The 18163-nt window shown below is 42.3% G+C and overlaps 1 protein-coding gene across 3 annotated transcripts in view; it reads left to right on the top strand.

Annotated features, from left to right (window-relative positions):
* Positions 1–18163, top strand: part of PCMT1 (protein-L-isoaspartate (D-aspartate) O-methyltransferase) — a 60240-nt gene that overhangs the window by 17625 nt on the left and 24452 nt on the right. For all 3 annotated transcript variants that reach the window (XM_024247849.3, XM_054556811.2, NM_001132309.1), the window contains 2 exon segments: positions 4368–4472; positions 6355–6386. In XM_024247849.3, coding sequence (XP_024103617.1) covers positions 4368–4472; positions 6355–6386 — 137 coding nt within the window.

Raw genomic sequence — 18163 nt, forward strand, 5'->3', positions numbered from 1 at the left:
TAATTAATCTCCTCCCTTCTCCTATCCCCTAGCAACTACAGACGGGCCTTCTACCACTATGGTTTTGGCTTTTCTGGAATGTGTTAAAAATGGAATCATATATAGTCTCCTCGTCTGGCTTCTTTCACTTAGATTAGTGCTTTTGAGATTCATTCAAGCTGAGTGCGGTGGCTCACATCTGTAATCCCAGCACTTTGGGAGGCTGAGGCGGGTGGATCACGAGGTCAGGAGTTCGAGACCAGCCTGGCCAACACAGTGAAACCCTGTCTCTGCTAAAAATACCAAACAGCTGGGTGTGGTGGCAGGTGCTTATAATCCCAGCTACTTGGGAGGCTGAGGCAGGAGAATCGCTTGAACCCAGGAGGCAGGTTGCAGTGAGCCGAGATCACGCCACTGCACTCCAGCCTGGGCGACAGAGGAAGACTCTTTCTCAAAAAAAAAAGAAAAAGAGATTCATTCATGTTGGGTATATCAGTAATTCACTCCTTTTTTTTTTTTTTTGCTGGTCTTCAACTCGGGCTCAAGTGATCCTCCTACCTTCTTGGCCTCCCACAGTGCTGGGATTATAGGCATGAGTCAGCGCACCTAGCCGTTCACTCCTTTTTATGGTGACTTGCACTTTCTTTCCTTGAATTTCTTGAAAATGCTGCTTTATTCTTACTTTGCTTTGAATCTTGCTCTTAATTTTTATTCTTATTTATTGAGACAGGGTCTCACTGTGTCACCCAGGCTAGGGTGCAGTGGCATGATCAGGGCATACTGCAGCCTTGACCTCCCAGGCTCAAGCAAGCCTCCCACCTCAGTCCCCTGAGTAGCTGGGTCTACAGGTATGCGTCACTACGTCCAGCTAATTTTTTAAGTTTTTTATAGAGATGGGGTCTCTTCATGTTACCCAGGCTGGTCTCAAACTCCTGGACTCAAGTGATCCACCCACCTTGGCTTTCTAAATTGCTGGGATTACAGACGTGAGCCACTGCATCCGGCTTGTTTGTTCCTCTTAAGAAACCTGTAGTGACCTAATTTTTTGTTCGTTTGTTTGTTTTGAGACGAAGTCTCGCTCTGTCACCCAGGCTGGAGTGCAGTGGCGCGATCTTGGCTCACTGCAACCTCCACCTCCCAGGTTCAAGCGATTCTCCTGCCTCAGCCTTCTGAGTAGCTGGGATTACAGGTGCGCACCACCACATCCGGCTAATGTTTGTATTTTTAGTAGAGATAGGGTTTTGCCATGTTGGCCAGGCTGGTCTTAAACTCCTGACCTCAGGTGATCCACCCACCTTGGCCTCCCAAAGTGCTGGCATGAGCCACCATGCCCGACCTGTTTGTTTGTGTTGAGACAGGGTCTTACTCTGTTGCCCAGGCTGGAGTACAGTGGCATAATCACGGCTCACTGTAGCCTCAACTTATTGAGCTTAAGTGATCCTGCCACCTCAGCCTCCAAGTAGCTGGGACCACAGGCACATGGCACCACACCTGGCTAATTTTCAAATTTTTTTTAAAGAAATGGGGTCTCCCTTTGTTGCCCAGGCTGGTCTTGAGCTCCTAGGCTTAAGCAATCCTTTTGCCTTGGCCTCCCAAAGTGCTCGGATTACAGGCATGAGCTACCGCGCCTAGCCCCTAATTTTTAAAATTCTTATTATAATAGGTAATTTGATCTTTTTGTGTTGAATTTTTTTTTTTTTTTGAGTTGGAGTCTCACCCTGTCACTCAGGCTAGAGCACAGTGGCATGATCTTGACTCACTGCAACCTCCGCCTCCCAGGCTCAAGCAATCCTCCCACCCTAGTCTCTGAGTAGCTGGGATCACAGACATGCACCACCATGCATGGCTAATTTTTTTTTTCTTTTTTAATTTTTTTAAAGACAGAGCCTTGCTCTGTTGCTCATGCTTGAATGCAGTGGTGTGATCTCGGCTCACTGCAGCCTCCTCCTCCTGGGTTCAAGCGATTCTTGTGCCTCGGCCTCCTTAGGAGCTGGGATTACAGGCATGTGCCACCACGCCCAGCTAATTTCTGTATTTTTAGTAGAGATGGGGTTTCACCATGTTGGCCCTATTGGTCTTGAACTCCTGACCTCAAGTAATCCACCTGCCTCAGCCTCCCAAAGTGCTAGGATTACGGACGTTAGCCACCGTGCCAGCCTGGCTAATTATTTTTGCCTTGATGTTTTGAGAATTTTTTTCCTTTCCTTTAAAATCTAATAGTTTCATTAGAATGTATTTTGAAGTTAATTCTTCCTGGTAATATGTTTACTTCCTGGCACATTTTCTTAGAGTATAGTTTTAAATACTGGTTTTCTTTAATCAGCAGAAATGTTTTTATTTGCATTTAGTTTTCTTTTTACATTAGATTTGAATGGCATTGGTTTGATTGTTTTTTTCTTTTTCCTACTTTTAGGCATTTTGTGGACAGAGTTCACTGTGTACCCCCTCCTGTTAGTATAGCTCCCTGCACCTTCTTTAATGGATGATGATGTTGGTAATGGGGAGGAAAAGGGGAGTTAGCACGTATTTGTGCAGGATTCTTTTTTTTTTTTTGAGACCGAGTGTTACTCTGTCACGCAGGCTGGAGTTCAGTGGCACGATCTCAGGTCACTGCAACCTCAGCCTCCGGGTTCAAGCAGTTCTCCTGTCTCAGCCTCCTGAGTAGCTGGGATTACAGGGGTGCGCCACCACACCTGGCTAATTTTTGTATTTTTAGTAGAGATGGGATTTCACCATGTTGGACAGGCTGGTCTCAAACTCCTGACCTTAAGTAATTTGCCCGCCTGGGCCTCCCAAAGTGCTGGAATTACAGGTGTGAGCTACCGTGCCTGGCCTTGAGACAGGGTCATGCTTTCTCACCCAGGCTGGAGTGCAGTGGTATGATCATACCTCACTATAACCTCAAACTCCTGGGCTCAAGCAATTCTCCCACCTCAGCCTCCTGAGTATTTGTGACTACATGCTTGTGCCATGATCCCCAGTTATTAATTTTTTTTTTTTTTTTTTTTTTTTGTGGAGACGGCCTCACTATGTTGCCTTGCGTGGTCTCAAGCCGCTGGGCTCAAGCTATCCTCCCTGTTGACCTCCCCAGACTTTGAGATTATAGGCATGGGCCGCTGCACCCGGCCTTAATCTCAACTAATTGTTGGGGAAGGCAAATATATATTATTGATCTTGCTTTCCTTCTTGAGAAATTCACTTCTCCTGGCTCTACAACAGTATGGTCTGGTCTGCATCCTGCCTCTGTGACTGCTCATCATCTTCGATGGCTCTGTTTTCTTTGCATATCTTTTAGATGTTGGCTTTGTTTGTCTTCTCTATTTATTCTCTGGCCACTTTGAATTCACTTTGATTGCTTCAGTTGCCATCCATAATAAATAGAAATCTTTATTCTAGGTCTCTTTCCTGAGCTCCAGATCCATGTGTCCAGCTGACTACAGAATATCTCCAGTTGTATGATCTGAAGCCCGTAACTGAATAGATAACTTACCTTTTTACCCCTTAACTATGATCCTTCTACAGGATTTCTTAAATCGATAAATGGCATCAGCATATCAATGATTACCCCCATTCCCACCCCCAAATCCAGTCAGTCAGGTATATATTACCTACCAAATATAACTCATTATCCTTCTACTTTTCTGTGTCCTTGCTGTTACTAAAGACCAGGTTGGGCTGGGCGTGGTGGCTCATGCCTATAATCCAGCTTTGGGAGGCTGAGGTGGGTGGATCATAAGGTCAGGAGATGAAGGCCAGCCTGGCTAACACAGTGAAACCCCGTCCCTACTAAAAATACAGAAAATTAGCTGGGTGTGGTGGCATGTACCTGTAGTCGCAGCTACTTGGGAGGCTGAGGCAGGAGAATCGCTTGAACCTGGGAGGCAGAGGTTGCAGTGAGCCGAGATGGCACCACTGCACTCCAGCCTGGGCAACACAGCAAGAAGCCGGGTGCGGTGGCTCACACCTGTAATCCCAGCGCTTTGGGAGGCCGAGGTGGGCGGATCACAAGGTCAGGAGATCGAGACCATCCTGGCTAACACAGTGAAACCCTGTCTCTAAAATACAAAAAATTAGCCAGGCGTGGTGGCGGGTGCCTGTAGTCCCAGCTACTCGGGAGGCTGAGGCAAGAGAATAGCGTGAACCCAGGAGGCAGAGCTTGCAGTTAGCCAAGATTGCACCACTGCACTCCAGCCTGGGTGACAGAGCGAGACTCTGTCTCAGAAAAAAAAAAAAAAAAAGAAACCAGGTTGCCATTACCTGGGCCATTACAACAACTTCCAATCATTCTCTCTTCCAGTTCAGTCTCTACAGCACAGCTGGTGTAATTATTCTAAAATATGTCTGATCATGTCTCTCTCTTCTGAAAATATTTGCCTCATTTGTTTCAGAAAATGGAATCATCAAGACAGATAAAGTATTTGAAGTGATGCTGGCTACAGACCGCTCCCACTATGCAAAATGTAACCCATACATGGATTCTCCACAATCAATAGGTAAGCTTTAGATTTCTGAAAATATCACAGTTTTTATCATTTACTTTATGATTTTTGGAAGTAGAAAAAGCCTGGGACACAGATATTTATCTATTATTACCTTCTTAATTTGAATTTTATGACTCAGCGAGTTTCATAATTCCAAACATACCTATTTTAATAAAATTATGTATGTTTTTCTGTTTTCTCGAACAATATATAATATGTATAAAGAATTAAAAACATTTTTTGAAATAAAATATTTTAGTGAAAAAAACTTTTATTTTTGGAGACGGAGTCTCACTCTATCATCCAGGCTGGATTGCAGTGGCGCAATATCGACTCACTGCAACCTTTGCCTCCTGGGTTCAAGCAATTCTCCTGCCTTAACCTCCCGAGTAGCTGGGATTACAGGTGCATGCTACCAAGCCCAGCTAATTTTTTGTATTTTAGTAGAGACGGGGTTTCAGCGTGTTGCCCAAGCTGGTTCAGAACTCCTGAGCTCAGGCAATCCGCCCACGTTGGCCTCCCAAAGCACTAGGATTACAGGCATGAGCCACCCCACCCTGCCATAAAAAAAACTTTTAATGAAAACTTACAGTATTAGCCGAGTGCTGAGTTTTCTTTAGGGGCCTTAGTGTTGACTAAAGATTAGTTTTCAGGTTAGGATTAATTTTTTAAATCAATATTTAAATCAGTAAGTGTGCTTAAGTTATTAATGACTTCTCTGCTTTATTTGCCCTGCTTTTTTGGCTTGTGTTTGTTTTTAGAAAGTCCTGTATTTAACTCCTTCTCCTGAAGCAGGTTTTGCTGAACTGCTGAGCCTTGGCAGTGGGCGCCTTTGAGGCTTAGAAGTGCCTCAGGATTCTGTCAGTCGGCTGCCATGCTATCTTCTTTTGAAGCACTATAACAGTCAGCAGAGAAGATCCTGGGGAGCTTCTGAACCCCGAAGGCACCTGCTACCACCGCTCAGTGAAACTTGCTTCAGAGGCAGAAAGAAGCAGGTAAATAAGTTTTGAGAAAGCAACACCAGAAGAAAAGAAACTAAAAGTTAAGAACCATGAAAAGATTGTGTGAATTAACATTAGATGATAAGATAAAGAATAAAATGAAGTAGTTTATTGGTCTTTTAAGCTACTTTTTCAGTTATTGTAGTTTTTTTTTAAGTTGACAGAAATATGAAGCAATTTAATTTTGCACAGACTTTGTATACCTATTACATACGAAAACTTATTTTTAAAAAACAATCTGAAGGAAAAACAAGCCAAAAATATATCAACTCTCAACTTACTGAAATTCTTCCTTTCTTAGCTGACTCTACAGGAGAAGAAATTTTTAGCTGCCGTACTTTAGAGGGACTGTTTTACTAGATGAGCACATTACCTTTTGGCATGATTATATTTTCTAATTTTAACTGCTGGGTGACAGTATTCTAGTAGAAGTAAGCTTTATTTTCTTGAGATCATAAAAACTAAAAAAGAATTATTGTGAAAGCCAGGTGCAGTGGCTCATGCCTGTAATCCTAATCCTAGCACTTTGGGAGGCCGAGGTGGGTGGATCACGAGGTCAGGAGATCGAGACCATCTTGGCTAACACGGTGAAACCCCGTCTCTACTAAAAGTACAAAAAATTAGCCGAGCGTGGTGGCGGGGGCCTGTAGTCCCAGCTACTCGGGAGGCTGAGGCAGGAGAATGGCGTGAACCTGGGAGGCGGAGCTTGCAGTGAGCCAAGATCGCGCCACTGCACTCTAGCCTGGGTGACACAGCAAGACTCCGTCTCAAAAAAAAAAAAAAAAAAAAAAGAATTATTGTGAAAAATAACATATGGATGGTAGAAAAGAAATTATGTGAAATAGTATATTTTTACAGCTGACTGTATCAGTAGTTCTCTTCTTGTTTTACAGGTTTCCAAGCAACAATCAGTGCTCCACACATGGTAAGTTAAGTTTGTTCACTTGGTTACAAATGGATCACATTTTTTTCTATAATCATTTTCTTTAGTAAAAAAGATTTAAAGAAAGTTTTAAATTTTTAGTTATATCAATTTATCATCTATGAGTTATGTGAATTGGTAATAAACATCATTTTCTTTTTTGAACATCTTATTCTTAATACAGGGTCTGTAGAAGGAATTTTGTTTTGTTTTGTTTTGTTTTGAGATGGAGTCTTGCTCTGTTGCCCAGGCTAGAGTGCAGTGGCACAATCTTGGCTCACTGCAACCTCCCACTTCTGGGTTCACGCCATTCTCCTGCCTCAGCCTCCCCAGGAACTGGGACTACAGGTGCCCGCCACCACGCCCAGCTAATTTTTTAAATTTTTAGTACAGATGTGATTTCATGGTCTTAGCCAGGATGGTCTCGATCTCCTGACCTCGTGATCCGCCTGCCTCGGCCTCCCAAAGTGCTGGGATTACAGGCGTGAGCCACCGTGCTCGGTCGGCCCAGAAGGAGCTTTTTAAGGTAGAAACTGGCATATTAAAGTTTTTGGTGATTGTCAGTATCTGTGATATGTAAAAATTGAACATAAAAGGTTATTTAGTAGAGAATTAAAGGAGATAATATTTTAAATAGTATAATGTACATTTTATAGAAATCTCAAGTTGAATATTATTTCACATTTTATGTGGAAAATTCATTAGGGAGTGGTTAAGTATAAGAGCCATTAAGCTGCATAGCTCCTTGAGAAGGACTGACTTTGAGTGATCTAGCAGTTAGGAGTTTTCTTGGGTTTTATTTTATTTTTTTGAGACAACTTCTTACTTTGTCACCCAGGCTGGAATGCAGTGGTATGATCATGACAGCTCACTGCAGCCTTGACTCCCGGGCTCATGCAGTCCTCCCACCTCAGCCTCCTAAAGTGCTAGGATTACAGGCATGAGCCACTGTGCCCAACCTTTTTTTAGGGTTTAAATGTCAGTATTTGAATGATTGCTCTTGTTTTATTTTGTAGGAAAGAACAATAGCTTTTCTTTTCTTTTTCTTTTCTTTTTTTTTTTTCGAGATGGAGTCTCACACTGTTGCCCAGGCTGGTGTGCAGTGGCGCGATCTTGGCTTGCTGCAACCTCCGCCTCCTGGGTTCAAGTGATTCTCCTGCCTCAGCCTCCTGAGTAACTAGGATTACAGGTGCCCGCCACCACACTCAGCTTATTTTTTGGATTTTTAGTAGAGACGGGGCTTCACTATGTTGGCCAGGCTGGTCTTGAACTCCTGACCTTGTGATCCACCCACCTCAGCCTCCCAAAGTGCTGGGATTATAGGCGTGAGCCACTGGGCCCAGCCTTTTTTTTTTTTTTTTTTTGAGACGGAGTTTCGCTCTTGTGCCCAGGCTGGAGTGCAATGTTGTCATCTCTGCTCACTGCAACCTCCACCTCCTAGGTTCAAGCAGTTCTCTTGCCTCAGCCTCCCTAGTAGCTGGGATTACAGGCACCCGCCACCACGCCTGGCTAACTTTTTTTTTTTTTTTTTTTTTTTGAGACGGACTCTCGCCTGTGGCTCAGGCTGGAGTGCAGTGGCGCCATCTCGGCTCACTGCAAGCTCCGCCTCCCAGGTTCACGCCATTCTCCTGCCTCAGCCTCCCGAGTAGCTGGGACTACAGGTGCCCGCCACCATGCCCGGCTAGTTTTTTGTATTTTTTAGTAGAGACGGGGTTTCACCATGTTAGCCAGGATGGTCTCGATCTCCTGACCTTGTGATCCGCCCACCTCGGCCTCCCAAAGTGCTGGGATTACAGGCGTGAGCCACCCCGCCTGGCCTTAACTTTTTGTATTTTTAGTAGAGACAGGGTTTCACATTGTTGGCCAGGCTGGTTTTGAACTCCTGACCTCAGGTGATCCACTCGCCTTTGCCTCCCAAAATGCTGGGATTATAGGCGTGAGCCACTGCGCCTGGCCAGAACAATAACTTTTCTGACTCTCTGCAAGTATTTGGGGTTGGAGAAGCTCTTATTTAAACTTAATACTAAAATAAATTCTGTATGTATTTATAGTGAATTGATAATTATACTAGAAGAAAAAAGCAGACATTTATAAAAATTGAATAGTAATGTCTTTTTGAAACATGACAGAAACACAGAAGCCATTAAAAAAACCTGATACATTTTGAAACTTACGTATCTAGGATTTTTGCGGAGAAAAAATGTTATAAGCAAAAATTAAAGAGGAAAAATTGGCTGTGTGTGGTGGCTCACACCTGTGTAATCTCAACACTTTGGGAGGCCGAGGCAGGAATATCGCTTGAAGCCAGGAGTTTGAGACCAGCCTGGGCAACAAAGCAAGACTCTGTCTCTACAAAAAATTTTAAAAATTAGTTGGGTGTGGTGGCAATGTTCCTGTAGTCCTAGCTACAAGGGAGGCCAAGGCAGAAGGATTGTCTGAGTCCAGGAATTTGAGGCTGCAATGAGCTATGATTGTGCTGCTGCACTCCAGCCTGGTTGACAGAGACCCTCATCTCAATAATAATAATTAACGATTGTGGGAAATATTGTAATACATATGACAGCAAGGGAAAATTTCAATATGTAGACATGTATGCTTACATTTGTGTTTGTGTGTATCCTGTTAATAAGTAAAAGACCAGTAAGCCCAAAAGAAAATGTGTAAAGGACAGGACTGATAGTTCATCGTGGCCGGGCGTGGTGGCTCACGTCTGTAATCCCAGCACTTTGGGAGGCCAAAGTGGGCGAATCACCAGAGGTTGGGAGTTTGAGACCAGCCTCACCAACATGGAGAAACCCTGTCTCTAGTAAAAATACAAAATTAGCTGGGCGTGGTGGCGTGTGCCTGTAATCCCGGCTACTTGGGAGGCTGAGGCAGGAGAATCACTTGAACCTGGGAGGCAGAGGTTGCGTTGAGCTGAAATTGTGCCATTGCCCTCCAGCCTGGGCAGTAAGAGTGAAACTCTGTCTCAAAAAAAAAAAGCTAAGATAGTTCATTGAACAGAAATACAAATGACATTGACGTTTAAACAAATGAAAAGATGTCATCTTCACGTCTTTAAATTTTTTTTTTTTTTTTTTTGAGGTAGAGTCTTGCTCTGTTGCCCAGGCTGGAGTGCAGTGGCGTGATCTCGGCTCACTGCAAGCTGTGCCTCCTGGGTTCACGCCATTCTCCTGCCTCAGCCTCCCGAGTAGCTGTTTGAGACAGAGTCTCGCTCTGTGGCCCAGGCTGGAGTGCAGTGGCATGATCTTGGCTCACTGCAACCTCCGCCCCCTGGATTCAAGCAATTTGCGTGCCTTACTCAGCCTTCCTCGTAGCTGGGATTACAGGTGTGCACTACCATGCCCGGCTAATTTTTGTATTTTTAATAGAGTTGGGGTTTTGCCATGTTGGCCAGGCTTGTCTCCTGACCTGACCTCCTGACCTCAAGTGATCTCCTGACCTCAAGTGATCCACCCACCTTGGCCTCCCAGAGTGCTGGGATTACAGGCGTGAGCCACTGTGCCTGGCCATTAAAATTTTTTTTTGTAGAGACAGGGCCTCACTTTGTTACCCCAGGTTGGTCTTGAACTCCTGGGCTCTAGTGATCCTCTTGCTTTGGCCTTCTAAAATGCTGGATTACAGGCATAAGCCACCATGCCCAGCCTCATCTTCACTTGTACTTAGTAAATTGCAAATTAGCACTATAATGAGGTACCAGTTTTCACCTATCAGATTGTTAGAGATTAAAAAATTTGATACTTTGTATTGGAAATGGAAAACTGGCAGTCACATACTTTTTTGTGTGGGAGAGTACATTGAATGTTTTTGGAAGACAATTTGGCAGTATCTATCGAAATGTGAAATAAATATAACTTAGATTTCCCAGTTTTATTTGAAGATATTTATCCCATAATATAGTTACATGAGTGCAGAATGACTTAAGTTATTTATTGACATTTATTATAATTACAAAAAGCAATGTCCACAAATGGTGGATGGTTAATTAATTACAGTACAGATGCTCCTTGACTTACATGGGGGTATGTCCTGATAAACCCATCATAAGTTGAAAATACTGTAACTCTAAAATGCATTTAATATACTTAGCCTACCAAACTTCATAGCTTAGCCTTGCCTACCTTAAATGTGCTCAGAACACTTACGTTAGCCTACAGTTGGGCAGAATCAACTAACACAAAGTCTGTTTATAATAAAATGGTGAATATCACATGTAATTTATTGAATATTGTACTGAAAGTGGAAAATAGAATGCATGTATGGGTACTTGAAGTACAATTTGTACAGAACATGTATAATTTTTACATCATCGTAAAGTCAAGAAATCATATGTTGAACCACTGTTAAGTCAGGGACCATCTTAACCTCCATGTTGTGGAGTATTGTGAAACTGTTAAATGAAAGAACTCTGCAAGTACAAATATGACAAAGTCTTCAAGAAATACAGTATAATACTTACAGGTGGTTTTTTGGGTGGGAAAAATAAGAATGAAACAGTATAAAAGTTGAGTCCCAAAGGGTATTTAGAATATTCTGTAATGTATGAAAATCACATATGCACACATACATTCACACATATGTTTTTCTTTGGGAATGAAAACTAAAAATGATTTCTTCTAAGATAGGGAATTAGCTTATTTAGGATATATGAATGGAATTGAGATCTGATTTTCACTCTGTGTCCTTGATCTGTTATCAATTTCTTTCTTTCTTTCTTTGTCCTTCCTTCCTTCCTTCCTTTCTTTCTTTCTCTTTCTTTCCTTCCTTCCTTCCTCCTTTCTTTCTTTTTTTTTTTTTTTGACGGAGTCTCACTCTGTTGCCCAGGCTGGAGTGCAGTGGGGTGATCTTGGCTTGCTGCAACCTCTGCCTCCCGGATTCAAGTGATTCTCCTGCCTCAGCCTCTCAAGTAGCTGGGATTACAGATGTACACCACCACGCCTGGCTAATTTTAGTATTTTTAGTAGAGACGGGGTTTCATCACGTTGGCCAGGCTGGTCTTGAACTCCTAGCCTCAAGTGATCTGCCTGCCTCGGCCTCCCAAAGTGCTGGGATTACAAGCTCGAGCCACTGTGTCTGGTGTGTTATCAATTTCTTTATTCCTTTTCCTTAATTTTTTTAACATTTTAATTTATTATTATTATTATTTTTGAGATGGAGTCTCTCTCTGTCGCCCAGGCTGGAGTGCAGTGGCACAATCTCAGCTTAGTGAAACCTTTGCCTCCCAGGTTCAAGCAATTCTCCTGCCTAAGCCTCCTGAGTAGCTAGGATTACAGGCGTGCACCACCACACCTGGCTAATTTTTGTATTTTTAGTAGAGACGGGATTTCACCATGTTGGCCAGGCTGGTCTCAAACTCCTGACCTCAAGTGATCCACCCTCCTTGGCCTCCCAAAGTGCTGGGATTACAGGCCTGAGCCACTGCGCCTAGCCCTTAATTTTTTAGTTTTTGTTTTTTTTGAGACAGGGTGTTGCTCTGTTGCCCAGGCTGGAGTACAGAAGCATGATAATGGCCCACTGCAGCTGAGACCTGCTGAGCTTAAAAGATCCTCCCACCTTAGCCTCCTGAGTAGCTGGGACTATAGGCACATACCACCACCCCTAACTTTTTAGAAACATTTTCTGTAGAGATGAGGACTCACTGTGTTGCCCAAGTTAGTTCTGAACCCTGGAGCTCAAGCGATCCTCCCACCTCAGCCTCCCAAAGTGTTAGGATTACAGGCATGAGCCACTGGGCCTGGCTTTCTTTTTTCTTTAAACCATAGATTAGGAATGGCTTTTTTGTATATTACCTGTTCAATAAGTGATTAAAAAGAAAAGTTATAGTCTTAATCTGCAAACAGTTTGAACTACTACTGAAGGGGGAATTAATGAATTTTGTAAGTATAATGGTAGAAAAATTTATTCTTTTTCTTGAAGGTAGAACGTAATATAGCCCCACTCTGGTGGGGGGCTGGGTAGAGAGAGCATATTAACTGCTTATCCCTCCTCTATGCCCAGAGAGGCTTATCTGTGTTCCATCATTTTACATTCCTTGAGGCACAGCGAGTTCTTGCTTCCCTCCCTAGCTCGGCTGTAAAGTCATAAGGTTGATAAGCAATTGCTACAAAAGCGCGTATTCCCAAGGATGTAAAACATATGGTGTAACAAATGTAAAAGAGTAATTAACTGCCTTTGTTCTCGCTTCTGCAAGTATGCTTCCTGCAGCACGTAACTCCCACCACAAACTGCTTAAAAGGTGATTGATCCCTTTGTTCAGGGATCAGACTTTCTGGACCCTAGTCTGATTGAGCCAGTGATCACCTTAATAATTAGACACTCTCCTGAACTGTGCTCAGTCTCTACTGTCTCTGATTAGTCCCACAACACTACCTAAATGAAAGATTTATATAGAAGCATGAATGTGACTGGGTGGGGTGGCTCACACCTGTAACCCTAGCACTTTGGGAGGCCGAGGCAGGTGGGTCACCTGAGGTCAGGAGTTCGAGACCAGCCTGGCCAACGTGGCAATATCCCATCTCTACTAAAAATACAAAAATTAGCCAGGTGTGTTGGCAGGCTCCTATAATCCCAGCAACTCAGGAGGCTCAGACAGGAGACTCACTTGGACCTGCGGAGGGTGCAGGTTGCAGTGAGCCAAGATCGCACCACTTCACTCCAGCCTGGGCAAAAGAGCAAAACTCTGACTAAAAAAAAGAAAGAAGCATGAATGCTAAAAGTCATTTTGGAGAACCAGTATCTAGCATGGTTGGGAAATTGACTGGAGTGGTATACTTTCAGGTATTAAGGGAAATACTTTGTGATTTTTTTCTTTCCCCTGAAGTTTGGTCTAGGTGTCCAGTTCATTGCTGAACAAAGCATAGCAGTTACTTCATGACAAAAGATGCATTTTAAAACAACAATACAAAACAGCTTTATTAAGATATAATTCTTGGCTAGGCACAGTGCCTTGAGCCTGTAATCCCAGCATTTTGGGAGGCCGAGGCCAGAGGATCACTTGAGCCCAGAAGTTTGAGACCAGCCTGGGCAACATGGTGAGATCCCGTCTCTACAAAAAATAAAAAACATTTAGCTGGGTGTGATAGTACGTGCCTGTGATCCCAGCTATTCTGCAGACTGAGGTGGAAGGATTGCTTGAGCCTGGGAGATGGAGGCTGCAGTGAGTCATGATCACACCACTACACTCCTGCCTGAGTGACAGATCAAGACCCTGTCTCAGAAAAAAAAAACAAGATACAATTCTTATACTATAGAATTCATCCCTTTAAAGTGTAGAATTCTGTGGTTTTTAGTTTATTCAGAGTTACACAAACATCACCACTATCTAATAAGAGGTTTTCATCACTGCAGAAAGAAACCTTCCTTATACCCATTAGCAGTCAGATCCCAACCCCTGCTCTGCTCAGGTCCTGGCAACTACTAATCTATTATTTGTTTCTATAGATTTGCCTATTCTAGACATTTCATATAAATAGAATCATATAATATGTTGCCTTTTATGACTGACTTTTTAAATTTAGCATAATGTTTTCAAGATTTATCCCTGTTGTAGTGTGAATTAGTACTTTTCTCCTTTTTATGACTGAATAATATCCGATTGTATGGATATACAACATTTATCTATTAACTGTTGAGGGACATTTGGATTGTTTCCAGTGTTTGACTATTCTAAATAATGTTGCCATGAACATTTGTGTACAAATTTTTGTGTGTTTTCAATTCTCTCGAGTATTTACCTAGGAGTGGAATTACCAGATCATATATGAAAACTCTATGTTTAACATTTTGAGGAATGGCCAAACAGTTTTTCAAAGCAGCTGCACCATTTTACAGTCCCACTAGCAATGTATGAGGGTTCCAGTTTCTCTGCTTCCTTGCTAACATTTGTTATTTTCTTTTTTTAAAAGAATTTTATCCATCCTAGTGACTATGAAGTGGTGTCTCATAGTGGTTTTGATTTGCATTTCCCTAATGATGAATGATGTTAAGCGTCTTTTCATGTGCGTTTTGGCCATTTCTGTATCTTCTTTGGAGAAACATTTATTTAGTCTTTTAACCCTTTTCTTGGTTTTTTTGTTTTTGTTTTTAATAATGAAAACTTTTTTTTTTTTTCCTGAGACAGAGTCTCGCTCTGTCACCCGGGCTGGAGTGCAGGGGTGCCATCTCAGTTCACTGCAATCTCCGTCTCCCAGGTTCAAGCAATTCTCCTGCCTCAGCCTCCTGAGTAGCTAGGATTACAGGCATGCACCACCACACCCAGCTAATTTTTGTATTTTTAGTAGAGACAAGGTTTCACCGTGTTGGCCAGGCTGGTCTTGAACTCCTGACCTCGTGATCCGCCCGCCTCAGCCTCCCAAAGTGTTGGGATTACAGGCATGAGCCACCGCACCCGGCCAAAAAAATTTTTCTAAAGACAGGGTCTTGCTATGTCACCCAGGCTGGTCTCAAACTCCTGAGCTCAAGCAATCCTCCTGTCTGTGCCTCTCAAAGTGCTGGGATTACAAGCATGAGCCACCATACCTGGCCTCTTGACCATTTCTTAATTGGGTTATTTGTCTTTTCATTGTTAAAACTGTATTTTATATACATGGACTAAAATTTTTGTGTTAAAATACATGTAACATAAAATTTACCATCTTAACCATTTTAAGTGTACCATTTAGTAGCGTTAAGTACATTTACATTGTTATGCAATCAGTCGTCAGAACACTTTTCATCTTGCAAAACCAACACTCTATACTCATTCAATAACAGTTTCCTGGTTTTCTCATTCTTTCTTTACCTCAGCCCCTGGCAACCACCATTCTATTTTCTGTTTCTATGAATTTGGTTCCTCTAGGTATGTCATATAAGTGGAATCATAAAGTGTTTGTTTGTCTTTTTGTGACTGGCTTATTTCACTTAGCATATGTCATAGCTTATGTCAGAATTTTCTCCCAAAACGGATGCATTTTTAATTACTTATATTTTCTGAGTTATCTATGACTGTTAATAAGGAAAACTTGTGTATCTATGTATGTATATAGTCACATGAAACATCTATATGAATGTTTATATATATGCACATAACAGACAGTAAGCATACAGTGCAAGATGTGAATAGGGTAAAATATTTTTAATTGTATTATATGAACAAGCAGTTGTGATCTTGAATAATTTATTGCATACATCTTAGCGGTATTATAGGAGAAGCAGAAAGTGAGGATGCAAAGAGAAATGACATCTACATCTAATGAATCTTAAAATCACAAGCTTGGAATTAACTATAATCCTGGAATATTTTCCAAACCTGTAAAGAAAAATGTGATGTGTGCAGTGGTGAAGAGATTAAAAGCAACTTGTTAAAATGGTATCCTGGTAGCAGTGAGCACACCTGGCATCCAGGTTTGGGATCCTAAATACCACTGCTTACTAAGAGTGCTCCTTGGAGTAGTGACTGACATCTGTCAAGTGAGGAAGTACTCAAAGGCTGAGGAGGTAATGTCAGAAGGACATACGAGCAGATTTGAAGAGGCTCCCAAAGGCCAAATTGGAGAGAATTTGAGAATCAACAAGAATAATAATGGTAACAGATTATAGCACTGTGAATTGAAAAACAAAAATTCGTGAGTCTATGGAGACTTAAAACAAAAAGAGCAAGACAGGGAAAAAAGTGAAAATGATTTTTTTCAGAAAAACAGAAGAATGTTAATGAATAAATGTGGAAGGAATAATGAAATTTTAAAAGTCAGTATTTCGGCTGGGTGCAGTGGCTCATGCCTGTAATCTCAGCAGTTCAGGAGGTCAAGCGGGCAGATCCCTTGAGCCCAGGAGTTCAAGACCACCCTGGGCAACAAAGCAAGACCCTGACTACAAAAATAAAAATAAAGATCACTATTTTGTAATCATCAATGTAATGAATTAGGCAAAGATTATTAATGAATCTAAAACCATTAGGAGGAAGATTGTTGGAGAACAAAAATACTCATGTAGTCTCAAATTAGTACTCCACATATTATTATTATTTTTCAAGTCATAGTCTTGCTGTGTCACCCAGGCTGGATGCAGTGGCGTGATCTCGGCTCACTGCAACCTCCGCCTTCTGGGTTCAAGCAATTCTTCTGCCTCAGCCTCCCGAATAGCTGGGATTACAGGCATGCACCACCGTGCCTGGATAATTTCTGTATTTTTAGTAGAGACGGGGTTTCACCATGTTAGCCAGCCTGGTCTCGAACTCCTGACCTCGTGATCTGCCCACCTCAGCCTCCCAAAGTGCTGGGATAAGAGGCATAAGCCACCACACCCGGCCCACATGTTATTAATTATAAAGAAAAAAATATGCCTTGAAAGTAGAGTGATCTATTGGTGACCACATTTATGGAGTGGTTGAGGTTGACATGTCCAGTGGTGTGGTGGTCCAATATTATATACTTCTTAATATGATGCTCTTAGGGAGTTGCATAGCAAGACCTGCGTGTGTTCTTGCTAGAAGTCTTTGATCTGAATCTAACCCTGAGGAAGGAGACACATCTAGAATGTGGCGCATTATGTGTGGGACAACTGGACAGGACTCTTCCCCTCCCCCACCCCCAGACAGGGTCTTGCTCTGTTGCCCAGGCTGGAGTGCAAAGATCATAGCTCACTATAACCTCAAACTCTTCAGCTCCAGTGATCTTCCTGCCTCTGCCTCCCAAGGAGCTGGGACTATAGGCATGTGCCATGACCCACACTCAGATAATTTTTAACTTTTTTGTAGACATACGGTCTCAACTATGTTGTCCAGACTGATTTCAAACTCCTGGTCTCAAGTTATCCTTCCACTTTGGCCTTTCTAAGCACTCGGATTATAGGTATAAGTCACCATGCCTTGCCAGGACTCCTTAAATGAGTCAGTGTCCTGAAGAACAGAGCAAAGTGGTAGGTGGAGGGAGATAATTGGGGGAACATTCTAGATTGGCAAATGTAATGCATGAACCTTGAATATATTGGGGGAAAAAACAGCCATTTAACACATATTTGTGTGTTACCCCTAAAAGGGTTCTGTGGAACATTAAGGACTTTCTGGTTTGAAAGTTTGAAATATCTTGGATTATGTGAGGCTGTATCTATTCAAGGCCTTCTCTCCATATATAAGTTGGGGGAAAAGATAGCTTTAACTTTTTAAAAATTCTTTTTTTAAGCTCCCAAGTGCTTGGAAACCTTAGCTTTAAATAAAAACACAACTTTTTATTATGGAAAATTATGGAAGAGTTCCAGTACCATATACACAAATAAAATAGTATAATGAACCTATAAATCACCCAGCTTTAATAATGACCAACAATTTACTAATCTTGTTTTATCTAACTCTCTCTCTCTCTCTCTCTCTTTTTTTCTTTTGAGGCAGAGTCATGCTCTGTGGCCCAGGCTGGAATGCAGTAGCGCAATCTCAGCTCACTGTGGCCTGCTGGGCTCAAATCATCCTCTCACCTCAGCCTCTTGAGTAGCTGGGACTACAGGTGTGCACCACCACATCCACCTCATTTTTGTATTTTTGTAGAGATGGGGTATCGCTGTGTTGCCCAGGCTGGTCTTGAACTCCGGAACTTAAGCGATCCGCCCACCTCAGCCTCCCAAAGACTGGGATTACAGGCTGTGAACCACTGCTCCTGGTGTAACTCTCTCTTTTGCTGAAGTATTTTAAAGCAAATCCCAAACATACATAATATTATTTCATCCCTGGATACTTTATTATAAATCTCAATGACTTTAAAAATAAACTACAATGTGATTATCATACCTAACAATGTTCCTTAATATCTTAT

This window comes from Pongo abelii, chromosome 5, assembly GCF_028885655.2.
Source record: "Pongo abelii isolate AG06213 chromosome 5, NHGRI_mPonAbe1-v2.0_pri, whole genome shotgun sequence".
NCBI lineage: Eukaryota > Metazoa > Chordata > Mammalia > Primates > Hominidae > Pongo > Pongo abelii.